The sequence below is a fragment of the Hipposideros armiger genome, unplaced genomic scaffold, assembly GCF_001890085.2.
Source record: "Hipposideros armiger isolate ML-2016 unplaced genomic scaffold, ASM189008v1 scaffold_8, whole genome shotgun sequence".
Taxonomy (NCBI): domain Eukaryota; kingdom Metazoa; phylum Chordata; class Mammalia; order Chiroptera; family Hipposideridae; genus Hipposideros; species Hipposideros armiger.
The window spans coordinates 4,335,399-4,349,163 of record NW_017731358.1 but is presented as its reverse complement, the minus strand read 5'-3'; the positions used below and the strand labels follow the sequence as shown (position 1 = coordinate 4,349,163).

Below are 13,765 nucleotides of genomic sequence, written 5' to 3'. Positions count from 1 at the left end.
CACACACACACATGCACAGCTTTGTGCTATGGGAGAATCAGATTTATTTATGTTAAAATACCCTGCCCCTGCCGCTTAAAAATAGAAGAAACAAAACCGATGCTTTCTTTGAGGAGGCTCTTGTAGTCTCACTTAGACAAACACTTTTCTTTGAGCTGTTTTTTCAACCACCCACCACCCTTTGCACAATCATAAAAGCCTTTTTCAAGGCAAGGAGTGCCTACAAAGAGCTGCTTCTTAATGTCTGAACTTGTTTCCTCTGCATTAGGTCACCATCCCTGTGTCTCAGCTAAACAAGCCTCGCTATTTCTCCCTACTGACTGGTTTTCTGAAAGCCTCCGGCCACCCTGGTGACGCAGCCCCTCATTAGTATTCTCCTTTGCAGACAGGCGTCCTTATAGGGGCCTTCCAGCCTCCCTGTGAAGGCCGTCAAGCTATCAATACACCTAGAGCTCCAGCTCTTTAGACAAGTGGCTGCTTCTAGGAAATTCCTTTGGCAAAGGCAAAATGTCCCCTCTTCAGCACGAAAGTGCCCCAGGGACTGGGTCACCTGGCTCTGGCCACTGTCCTGTCCTCACCTCCCTAGAACAGGCAGCCAGCCCAGGTCCTGTCTCCCTGGTCAAATCAGGACTCCATGAGCATGAGTAGTAGAGAGGAAGGACTATGGGTCAGGGCTTGGACGGCGGGCTTGGCTCTGCCTCTGAGCTCCCCCGTCGGCCCATCTGCAAAATGGGGACAAATGCCCCACACTCGTCTCTCCCCGGGTCCGATGAGAAGATGGTGGCAAACAGTAGGCAAGGGAAGAGATGCCATGCACACCGGTGGCCTCAAGACAGTTCCCCTGTCCCAGCAGCCCGGGCTCACCTGTCCAAACACATACAGCAGCCCAATCGTGCCTCCGGTCTGCCCACCCAGGACCGAGGAGATCATGGAGTAGACGCCACCACTGCCAATGCCACAGTGCTCCCCCACACCGATGCCAGACAGCACGGTGACGAGGGCCACCAGGATGACGAAGGACACCAGAAACATGCCCATGAGCACGCCTGTGTTTCCCTGCAGTGGAATAGCAAGAAGGAAGGTCAGGGTTAGGATAAGGAGGCCCCACGAGACTCCCACCCCCCACCCGGAGCATTGACCACCTACCCCCAGACCCCCAGATGTGAGCAACTGGGAAAGGACAAAGGCAGCACCATCAGAACAAGGCCTGGAAGAAATTCCAGGTGAAGGGAAATGTTCTTGCTTCAAATTGTTCAATGACTTCCCATCACCCATAGGGAAAAGTCAGTGACCTAATCCACTGATGAGGCACAGCTCACTCTGTGCCCCAGCCTGAAGTCACATGTTCGCGCCCCACCACCCCCTCACCATGCTGATCCCTGCCTGGAGTGCCTTTTCTGCTCATTCCACTTTCTTGCCAGGTTCACTCAGTGTTTAGGACTGTCCTCCTCCAGGAAGCTGTCCTTATAACCCTGGCTCTGGGCTCCCACAGTACCTGTGGCTTAGTACTTAGAGTTCTTATCATACTGAGTCTGTTTCCAGGTCGGCCTATACCTCTGGGCCATGAGCTCCAAGAGAGCAGGATTATGTTTGATTCAGTTCTACTTTATTCAGGCAATTTCTTATTTTGCTGATTTTATATTTTAAATGAATTATATAATTACTATTTTCTTCCTTTCTTCGTGCTTTTAAATTGTCTGCATGTGACAATAAAATATCCTGTACCAATCTTTAAATTTTCATACAAAAACTACCACTCTAACATTTTTCGAATCATAAGTATGTTGCCAAATTATTATTTAGAATTAATATTACCTATTTAAAATTCATTTTGCAGTGACCTCAACCTATTTTAATCTTATGCTATCTCCTAGAAGCTCCTTATTTTTGGCATTTCACATTTGCCTTTTTTTCCATGATCAAATATTGTTTTTCAGGTAAAACTAACGTCAGAACCAAAAAACAGAGATCACTTTAGGGTAAAAGGATGTATGTGTGTGGCAGGCAGCCTCAAAGATGGCTCCATTGATCCCCACCTACTGGCCCTTATGCCCTGGTGTTATCTTCTCCCCTTGAGTCGGGGCTGGACATAATGGCTCACTTCTAGAACAGAACACTGCAGAAGTACAGGTCTGCAGTAATAGGATGTCACCTCTGGGCACTTGCTGGCCCTGGGGGAAGCCAGCTGCATGTAACGCGGCAACCCTATGAAGAGGCCCACATGACGGAGCCTGTCAACAACTACACGAATGATCTTGGAAATGGCCCTGCCCCAGGAAAGCCTTCAGATGAGACAACAGCCCTGACTGACAGTTCAGCTATACTACAATTTCATGAGAGACCTGAGACAGAGGCACCCGGCTGCATTGCACCTGGATCCCTGAACTACAGAAACTAGAAGACAACATAAAACATAAGATAATATATTTGTTGCTTTAAGCTGCAATGTGTTGGGATAATTTGTTATGCAGCAGCGGATAACTAATACAACTGTACCTTCACTTTGGGGGTGGAAATGAGACTTGTGGATAGCCGTTTCTCCAAAAAATATAACCAGTGGGAGGGTTAAGAGGAGGCCCTTAAAAAATCAGGATAGAGAGAGGTTACCCCTCTCTCTTTCCACCAGTCCATAATAACCCTTTGCAGTGCCTAGCCAGGCTTTCCTCTGCCACAGCGGTCAGTTGGTGAGCTTCCCTTGGACACAGGCTGGAGAGGTGTCAGGCAGTGAGGAGGCCCCAGGAAGGGGCAAGAACGGAGGTCGATCCCTGAAGCCTTAGGTCGCCTGCCAGGACTAGGAGTCTGAGCTGGAGACTGTGTTTTTGTTAGTGGGAGCTCCTCTAAGTTTGGCAGGAGTGTGGTGGGCATGAATTCTTAGCATCCACACCAGCGAGGTTGCTGACCCTGCCCGAAGCTTTTCACACGTTAATAAAGAAAAAATCAGACCCACCCTGGATGTGGTTAAGGTTGAACGCTGATCCAACAGCTTTTTAAAAGGATGCTTCTACTTTATTTTCAATTCTCACCATTACAAATATTGGATTCTGCAAGATCATAGCTAAAACTCTTTGTTGTGGGATATCAATTTATATACATATAAGGGCTAGATCAAAAAATTCCACTTTGGGCTCTCTGATATCGAATTAAAATGTACATGAATATGTGGTATGAAACTTTTTAAAAAACCTAAATGATAAAAAGTTAAGATAGTTAAGTATTCATTGATATGTCTATCACCTTTATCATAAACAATATACTATTAAGAATTCAACTTTTTTTGAGTCTATAAGTCAGATACTATCAAGCAAACTGCTGTGTATGACCCATAATACTTTAAATTTTTTACCTCAAAAGACAAATAGGAAGATTTAGTAAATTTTAAATTTCCAAATGTTCTCAGAATGCTCAGCAGCATTCTCCAGTTATAAAACACTGTTGGATAATCCATTTACCCTGAATGAACTCTCTGCATGTGTTGTGAGTAGCAATGAAAAGACTCTATGATCCTTTACGGACTATCAGCTCAGGGTACAGGACAAGAGCTTAGGAAGGTCTGGTGCCAGCCAGGCCTCCTGAGGGGGCTAAGAACCCCATGCATTCCACTACAGTGAGGCTTTAGTCTCCTGGAATTTGCCTATGTGATGGTTAGTTATAGGTATCGACTTTGCTAAAGTATGGTGACCAGTTTTTCAGTCAAATACTAGTCTAGATGTTGCCATAAATGTATTTTGTAGATGTGATTAACATTTGCAATCAGTTGACTTTAAGGATACTTTCCCACCATCCTGTGGCTGGGCCTAACCCTATCAGTTGGAGGCCTTAAGAGCAAAGACTGAGGTTTTCCAAAGAAGGAATTCTGTCTCCAGACTGTAACACAGAAATTCTGCCTGAGCTTCTAGCCTTTGTGCTCAAGCGTGAACCATCAATTCTTACCTGAATCTTGCTTTTTGGACTTGCCAGCCCCCACAATCATGTGAGACAATTCCCTAAAATCTCAACCTCTCTCTCTCTCTCTCTCTCTCTCTCTCTCTCTGTCTCTCTCTCTCTCCATATATACATTCTACACCTTGAATGACTCTCACTTTCACCTGTCCAGCCAGCTCACCTTTCAAGGCCTGCTTCAACCATGTCTCCTCCAGGAAGTTTTCCTGGATACCTCAGCAGCCATACATTCACAGCCTATTCCACTCCTGAGGGGTTTAGTGCTGCTTGGAGACGCCTCTTCGATTCCATCTAACCACCAGGGCTGTTAACTCACTGGGAGGACAGACAGGGACTTGTATTTTGTAATCCTACTGGCACACAGCAATACCTGGCACACACTAGGTGCTCATCAATGTTTGATTCTTGACTAGTTGGCCGTGCTGAGTAGCCTGCTGGGTTTACTGAAGTCCCAGGGGAAAGGCATTGTGTGAAGGGCTGAGGACCCTGCTCAGGACACACACTGGCCTGGAAGGTCCCAGGATGCTTTCATATAAGACAGAAAGAAGAGGAAGACAAACCTCCCCCACAATCTCATGTGGGATCTGGCTCTGCATGTAGGCAGTCCACGCCTCTGACCAAACACAGACTTACACACAGGGTCGGGGTACAGTTGGGGAGGCAACCACATGGGTGAGGAGCTGGTGCCACCAGGAGGGCACCACAAGAGTGGGAGACTAGCAGGAAAGCTGGAGAGGGTCACAAATAGGAGGCAGACTTGCCTCTCTCTGACCCACCTCTAGTCCTACCCACCAAGTGCCCTGACTTCTGTGCTCATGTCTGTAATTAAATCCATGATGAGGCTTCCGTTGGGACCTCTGTGTGAGGCTGAGCTTCTCGGATTCTCATTTGAAAAGCAGTGCTAGCTCGTCAATGTACTTGCTTCTTGGTTCATGTTTCTAGAGCATCTGTACTTCAGGAATCTGTTCTGTGACATGCCCAAGAGTGACAGAGCTTCCCAGGTCACAGGTCCACAAGAGACTCCAGGGCCACCAGCTCATCACTCACCACCAGCCAGCCAGTCCTCAAGAAAAGGACAACTCCAAAAATGTTGATCATGCAGGACGTGAACACACCATCCCAGGTCCCAAACAGCACTGGCTCCCATACAAACAGCTGGGTCTTCCACCAGGGCTGGGGCTGGGCCAGCGCCTCCTGAAAACAGAGCGCACAGAAGTCAGCTCAGCAGCACTCAGGGCTGCAAGGGGAGGGCAGGGGACGTGGACCAGGAGGAGGTAGGAGGACTCAGCTTTACAACCCTCCCATCTTACACCCACAGGGAAGCCTCATGTGTGTACACACACACACACACACACACACACACACACACACACACGGTCTTGAAGACTGAGTGTGCCAAAGGGTTGCTCTTCTCCTCTAACAGCAATGACTCCTGCACCCATATGCAGCAGAGACTAGTTGTTCAGCAAACACATTCCCTTTCCTTCTGGCCACTTGGAGGACTACATTTCCCAGTCTCTTTGCAGGTAGGTGTTTATTGTGTGACTGAGTCCTGGCCCCTGGAATGTGGGTGGAAGAGCTACTGCCACTTCTAGGTGAGTGTGGGATTCCGGGTTCCAGCTCAGGCTGTGGTCATGAGCTGTGCGTAATGTCATTGTCCCTTTCAGCCCTCTAATCCTAGAGGGGGCAGTAGCTTCCAGCAGTCCCTAATCTTTTTTTTTCTTAATTGAAGTTTATTGGGGTGACAATGGTTAGCAAAGTTACATAGGTTTCAGGTGTACAATTCTGTAATACATCATCTATATATCACATTGTGTACTCACCACCCAGAGTCAGTTCTCCTTCCATCACCATATATTTGATCCCCTTTACCCTCATCTACCACCTCCATCCCCTCTGGTAACCACTAAACTATTGTCTGTCTGTCTGTCTATGAATTTTGTTTCTTCATTTGTATTTCCGGTTCTTTTGTTGTTTTCAGTTTTATATACCACATATCAGTGAAATCATATGTTTCTCGATTTTTTCTGTCTGACTTATTTCACTTAGCATAATAATCTCAAGATCCATCCATGTTGTCACAAATGGCAGTATTTTGTCTTTTCTTATGGCAGAGTAGTATTCTATTGTGTATATATACCACATCTTCTTTATCCAGTCATCTATCGAAGGACACTTTGGTTGTTTCCATGTCTTGGTCACCATAAATAAAGCTGCAATGAACATCAGAGTACATATATTTACGGATAAATGTTTTCAGATTTTTTTGGGTAGATACCCAAGAGAGGGATTATTGGATCACGTGGTAATTCTAGTCTTAATTTTTTGAGAAACCTCCACAGTCTACGGCCATACCACACTGACCACACCTGATCTGGTCTGATCTTGGAAGCTAAGCAGGGTCGGGCCTGGTTAGTACTTGGATGGGAGAAACCTCCACACTGCCTTCCATAGCGACTGCACCAATCTGCACTCCCACCAACAGTGTATGAGGGTTCCTTTTTATCCACAGCCTCTCCAACACTTGTTATTATTTGTCTTGTTGATGATAGCCATTCTAAGTGGTGTGAGGTGATATCTCATGGAGGTTTTGATTTGCATTTCTCTGATTATTAGTGATGTTGAGCATCTTTTCATGTCTATTGGCTATCTGCATGTCCTTTTGGAGAAATGTCTATTCAGGTCCTTAGCAGTTCCTAATCTTTGGGTAATCTTACTTTACGTTTTTTTGCTCCTCCAGCCCTTCTAACACTTCTGTAATGAATTCTGCATAACAAATTCCCCTTGTTTAAAATACCTGGAGTGGTTTCTGTTTTTCTGCTTGAACCCTAGCCAATGCAGTGATTGCTAAGCCCCCTTCCAGGATTCTAAGGCATCGTGTCGCAGTTGTCTAGAATGAGAGGCTAATAAGTGATTAAATAGATACCTCCTTCATTTTTCCAATTCACAAATAACAAAGACACTTACAGAACACTCAAACGGAAACTCTTTACTAAAAAGACTAAACCTAGTGGAAATACTAAAACGATCTTAAACAAAACCAGTAGCAATGCATGCTGTGAACTGCTCTTCCATAGGTTCAGTAATTAGCCTGAATCAGTAGAGTCTTCCAATCCCCTCACACAACCATAGCGGTGATCAATGATTCTGGCCTGGGAATCCACTAAGGACCACTATGAACCACTGGGTGCCATGAGTCTAACTGGGGTGTACATGTGATCTATAAACACAGTGATATGGCAGAAAGAGTACAGGAGGAAAATCAGTGTCAGGGGGCATGGCTCCTGAGTAGCTGAAAACCATGAACCATAATTCAGGGCCAAAGGTTGAGGCCAACTGTACTTGATCAAAACAAAAGGAGGGGACCCCAGCTCCTCTTCCCCTCTTGTGTCATACACTCAGAGATCAAGCAATCATCAGGGACATCACTGAAGCCATAAGGGACAGATGGGCCAGGGGACTTCTTGGTGTCCTCTGTCAGTCCCTGACTCCAGTTGGAACCCCTTTTTTATGTTTGTATTTCTGTCCATCTGTCTTTTCACAAACCACAAATGAGGAATCTCCTGAAAGTCAATACATGTGAGAACAGTGATCGTGGCTCAGAGCGAGGACCCTGCCAACCTATGCTTGTCCTTGAACAAAGGGTACCAAGGGACTGGTTTGCTGAATGTAGGATTGTTTTCCAGGATCCTAATCTCAAAATTCAGGACATGGCCCAGCTTCCTGTCTCTGCTTGTGCTCAGCTTCCTACCGTGGCTTGTTACAGGCCCATTATTTATTAGAAACAGTAATGACAATAGCAACTATCAGCCACAAAGAGTAATAATTTAGAGTGCTGTCAGCTCCCACATCCATTTTCTCCTCTGATCCTCACCGCACCCCGGGGAGGCAGGCAGGGAGAGCGCCCCTGATTACAGCTGAGGAGAGCGCCTGGGAGGAGACACGACTGCCAAGTCCACAGTTGAGGCCTGAATCCCTTGCTTCAGGCTTTAATATCTGGACTTGGCCTTGTGTCACAGGTCACTTGCCCTTTTCTCTCATAAATTTCCATCTTTCAGGTTTCAATTTCTAACATCGTGGACTTGGCTTAGTTGCGAATGTGTCTGCCTTACCCATAAAGTTCCCATTGCGATTTTAGAAACTGTATTCCTCTTTTACCCCAGCCTTCCTATTTCTATTCTGAAGGCTGTTTTTGCATATGTGTTTATTTACCTAATGGCATAAGAAAGGCCTTTCACTCCCTGGGTTTCACTGGACTAAATCAGCCTTAAAGGCACCTCCATCCATCCCCAGGTGCTTCCCAAAAGTCACCTCATCAACATAAACCTAATAGTGGTTGGAAAGGGCTTGTGATGAATATCAACACACCTTTATCACTCTTATCACTTAGGAAGTTCCAAGGGTTTTAGGAACTCTGGAATGAGGATGAAAACCAAAATATATTTCTTATTATAAATCACAGTATCACAACTGGCTACTCCACCACCCCGCGCTCGCTCTGCTCTGCCTGCCAGCTCTCTCGGGTTCCCTTCAGCTCCTGCTCAGATAGGCTGAGGGCAGAGCCATGGGTCTGCAGCGTAAGCAGATAGCCAATAGGAGGACAGACATCAGCTTCTCCCATGCGGGACCTCAAACCCCACGCCCTCCTCTACGGGAAGGTAAGGAATCCCTCTCATGTAAAATACGCCATCTCTCAGACTCTCCCTTTGCACCTCTACCCAGTCCTTTCTGTCACCCAGGGGAGGGGGAACAGCTGGGGTGACAAGAGGTGACAGTAGGAACAGTTTTGGGCTGTCTTATTAAGCCCCATGAGAGAAGTCTGGCCCCAACTGTTGATAACTCTTAGACCCTCAGTCTCCTCAGATGGAGGCCCCAGTCATCAATTCCAAAACAAGAATCCAATTCAACATCCTGTGACATACAGTACAGGTTGTGGGGGAGGGAGGTGACAACAGGATGTGTGCTGCTCCCCAGAACGGAGTCTGTTGGGAGGCAGAGGTGGGGACTAAGGATGACACTGCAAACGTGCTCAAGGGCCAGGTTCCTCTCTTCCCTGAGGACCCTCAACTTGGCAGGGACAAGCTTGGCAGGTTCCAGAGTCACAGTGACTTGGAGCCTGGACCCTGGTGATCACACCTCCATGCTGCTCATTGCTAGGTCTTTCCTTCCTGCGCTCCCAGGACTAGAAGCCAGGCTCTTGTCCCTCTGAGTTCAGGGGCCTGTACCCCACACTGGAACACCCCGGCTGTCTGGTGGGTGTTTCAGTTCAGAGGTAGGAGTCCTTTTCCAGTGAACAGAGAATCTGTACACCTGAGTGGGGCATCTAGAAAAGGGGGGAAACTGCCCCTGAAATGTGCCCCGAGGAGGAAACACTCTGCTTCCTGCACTCAGAAAACCGAGGTGAGAGAAAAGCACCACAGGCGATACTGTGAGTTCACGCCCAGGAGCATTTGGTCTCAGACAGCCACCTCCCTCCCGCAGGCCACTTGCCAGCCCTTAATGAACACATCTGAAATGTGAGGTGACACCTCTTCTCTCTTCTGGCACCGGGAGGAGAAGAAACCAGGTGAGAAACCCTGTTTCTGCCCACTCTGGTCAGGAGTGAGTCAAAGCAAGACGCAGCCTGCTCCTTTCTTCCAGACACTCACCTGCGGAGGCTGGCTCTGCCTGGAGCACACACGTGAGCCAGCAGTTTGCTTTCCAAAAGCTAATTATTAATTATTAATTACACATCAGGGAATATCCCAGGCTGGGACTGAGCTGTGATCAAGTGGGCAGAGTGGGCACAGCATTCCTTTCCTCTGGCGGAACAGGTGCCACGTGCTGGAGCTGGCAGGGGGCCAGCACAGCCACGGGCTCCGTGGGCCGGAGCCCACCTGTGGTAACCAAATGAGATCAGATAGCTATGTACCTGCATCAGGGGTTTGTGTACAGGTTAGATGAGACGATAACTGGGAAAGCTTTTTGTAAGCACGAAGTACAACAGACAATTTTAAATGTGGGCAAGGATGTCTTCATGGAAGTTGGGAGGAAGAGAAAGAAAAGAGTTCTTATTGAGGGTGCATTTTTTACTTTCCTGGTTACCTTGTCCTCATGTTTGAGGTGAATCCCTGCTCTACAGCACAGCCCTGAAAGCTGCCTCTCCAAGCCCTGCCCAGTCCCAGCCCTTCTGTACTGCACCAGCTCTAGAACAGACGTGCAGTGAGTGCTGGCACCCAAGCAGTGCTGGAAACGGAAACAGCTCTGCAGCGAAGGAGGCAAGAATCCACATGGAGTGGTCAAAGTCTGGCTTCCCTGGGTTCCCATCTGGGCAGCACCTTTGGTCAATATTGATTCAGTCATTCCTCGAAATGGGAGATCTGCATGGCTTCTTCTGCCGCAGAAAGAGTTTGAAAGCCCGTAACTCTTCCGTGCTTGACCTGTGGTTGGTTTTGTCATACCTGTGCCTCCTAATCCTTGTCCAAGGCTGGGAATCTCCCAAGGCATAACATGGTCACCCAAACACAGTCCCAGGAGTGGGGAGATCCTCAGACACCATGACAACATTGATGCTGATGGGAAATCCCTGCTTGAGTTCTGCCTCCAGGACCACACACCATGTCCTTCCTCACAGAGCAGCCGCTTCTGCCCTCAGAACCCAGAGCCCAAAGACAGTGCTCTGGACACCTGACACCATCCACATACCATGCAGGACACAGGCCTCCACTAGAAAGTCTACCTGTGTTTAACACCAGGAAGAGAAACATAGACCCTAATACCCTCCTCCAATAACAGGCAAACCAGCTAAAAAAAATCAACTGCAAAAGGTCCATTCTTCTGGGTGCTCAAGTGGTTCAGCCAATATATCTGTTTAAGAATTCTTATGTACTGAGTAGTTTTGACTTTTGGAATCACGTTTATGTTTTACATACTCAAAATAAAACAAAATCAAATCAGCAGGATGAGAGATAAAAATTAAAATAGAAGGGCCAGCCGAGTGGCTCAGTTGGTTAAGAGCTCACTCAAGACTGTGAGCTCTGAGCAACAGCGGTTTGAGTCCCAGCCTGAGCTGAGTTGTGCTGAGCTGCCAACAGGTGGCAGGATGGCTCAGATAAAAATAAAAAAAATACAATGCAAAGAGAAACAAACTAATCTGACTAGTTCGAACGAATCACACTGAGGTGGGAAAAGAAGTGACCAGAGTAACATTTGAACATAGTACTGTGACTATGTGCTCTCAGTCTAAAGACAAAAATAACTACAAGCTAATATAAATTCTAGATAGAAGTTGTGGTTTTTTTTTGCAGGGGTAGGATTTACCAATTCAGAACCGACATTCTATGAATTGTAGGATTGAGCAAATAAGGAAGTATATTGAATGGAAATCAAGTTTCTCATTGTTGGAGAAGGGAGTTACAACTAAGGAAAGAGAAGACTAGAAGAATCAACCATGGGGAGATGGACTGAAATTACAGATATCATTTTGAATTTATGGTTTTTAATAGAGAAAGATATAAAGCTAGATAAATATATGTATTGGGTTGTCGGAAAAGTTACGACGTATTTTTTCTGTTTTTCGTTGCAAAAGTGCGTCATGACTTTTCTGACAACCCAATATATATATTTATATTCCTTCTCTCTGTGTCCACTTAAAGGGTAAGTCGAGACACCCCAGTAGCAATAAACATACCTAGCACCCAGATCTTGTTCTCTAAATACCATTCCTCATTTGAAGAAGGCAGGGCTCTTTGGAGAAATGGCTGATTCAGGGCTGAGGCAGAGAAAGTACAAAATGACCCTGGAATATTTTGTGCCAGAAAGTAAGGAAGTCCTTAAAAAATGATTAGGATGTGTCATAAGACATAGGAGCCAACTTGAAGGGCTCCCACTGGCCAAATCTGGGACAGTTTGAGCACCAAACTAAATAATAATAGCAATAGAATACTCATGGAAAAATAAGAATCTGAGTCCATACAGATATAAAGAAAGGAATCAACTAAAATGTGAGGAAGAAGGGGAAGTCCTTCTTTACAGTAGACCAATACATACATGTAGAAGGAATGATGGTGTTAGAAAATCACCATTTTGCGACCATTACAGTAATATCGGATTTTGCCCAGAATCGTCAATGGATGCTAAAGCTAGTTGGTGAAAAATTGTTGAAGAACAGGATATTTCCAGTCTCAAAATATCCCCAATGAAGTATTTATTAATTACAAAGGGAAAATTAGTAACTTTAAAGTAGATTAACCCAGAAGACACCACCTTAAATAAGTAATCAAAGTAACATCACCAATAATGGGACAAACGGAAAACCTGTTTGATGCCTGATACGATGCCTAGAAAAGAACACAATATCATTCAATGGGTTCCTGCCAAAAATACAAAACCTAAATCTAATCACAATCATGTCCCAAACTGAGGGACAGTCTACAAAATAACTGGCCTGTGTTCTTCAAAAAATGTCAAGGTCGTGACAAAGAAAGGCTAAGGAACTGTTCCAGATTAAAGGAGACAAAAGAGCCATGACAACTAAATGCCATGTGTGACCCTGGATTGGATCTTGGGCCACAGGGGAAAAGCTATAGGATATTAGCGGGGTTAATTGGCAAAACTGTAATGTGGAACTCTGGATTAATAATAGGATTTATTAGTGTTAAATCTCTTGATCTTGATAAATATATTGTGTTTAGGTAAAAGAAAATTCTTGTTCTTAGGAAATATACATTGAAGTATTTATGGATAAGGGAATGTGATATCTACAAATTACTTTCAAATGGTTTAGGAACTATATATATGTTATACAATATAACATATACTAAAATATGTTATACATGGACTAGAAATACACACACACACACACACACACACATACACACATATATTGGGCCTTCGGGAAAGCCATGACGCATGTCTGCAACAGATGGCACTAGCTCATTTTTGGAAGTACTAGAGTCATTCGCATCTCTGTTATTGCTATGTCATTTGACAGCTGACAGTTCTAGCTTCATTCTGAAAAAAAATTGAGCGATTTGGTTGAGTTTTGGCGATTTTATAACAAGTTGAAGATGGAAGACCAAACTGTGCATTTTTGCCATATTTTACTGTTTTACTTCCATAAAGGGAAAAACGTGCGTCAGGCTTGTGAAAAGTTGCATCAAGTTTACGGTGACAGTGCTCTACAAGAACGTCAGTGCCAACGATGGTTCACGAAATTCCATGCTGGTGATTTTGATTTCAACAATGCTCCTCGGTCGGGGAGGCCCACCGAGGTGATGACGACAAAATAAAGGCATTGATCGAGTCAAACCCATGTTACACGACACAAGAGATTGCAGAAACATTGAACATCCATCATTCAAGCGTTCACAACCACCTGAAGGAGCTGGGATACGTAAGCAAGCTCGATATTTGGGTTCCTCATGAACTCAAAGAGTTCATTTAACGGCGCATATAAACATCTGCAACATGCTCATTAAACGTGAGGAAAATGATCCATTTTTGAAGAGACTGATAACTGGTGATGAGAAGTAGATTGTTTTTGGATGGGATGTGTTGCCAACCCACCATATTTGCCTGACCTTGCGCTGTCAGACTTCCACTTGTTTTGCTCTCTTCAAAACTCCTTGTGTGGTATAACATTCAATTCAGAGGAGGCTGTAAATCAGCACCTTGTGCAGTTTTTCGCCAATAAAGGCAGATCCTTCTATAAACAAGGAATTATGAAGCTCACTGAAAGATGGCAAAATGTTATCGAACAAAACAGGCAATATATCATTGATTGATCTTTGTTCTTTATATAAATAAATGACCTTTGAAAAACACAGACAAAATACGTCATGACTTT

The 13,765-nt window shown here is 45.3% G+C and overlaps 1 protein-coding gene across 1 annotated transcript in view; it reads right to left on the bottom strand.

Annotated features, from left to right (window-relative positions):
• LOC109387170 (solute carrier family 12 member 8-like) overlaps nt 1-13,765 on the bottom strand; it is a 63,520-nt gene that overhangs the window by 38,504 nt on the left and 11,251 nt on the right. The window contains exons 3-4 of the mRNA XM_019650903.1: nt 4,987-5,133; nt 865-1,056 (exon numbers count right to left, since the gene is read on the bottom strand). Coding sequence (XP_019506448.1) covers nt 865-1,056; nt 4,987-5,133 — 339 coding nt within the window. The remainder of the gene's footprint in view (nt 1-864; nt 1,057-4,986; nt 5,134-13,765) is intronic.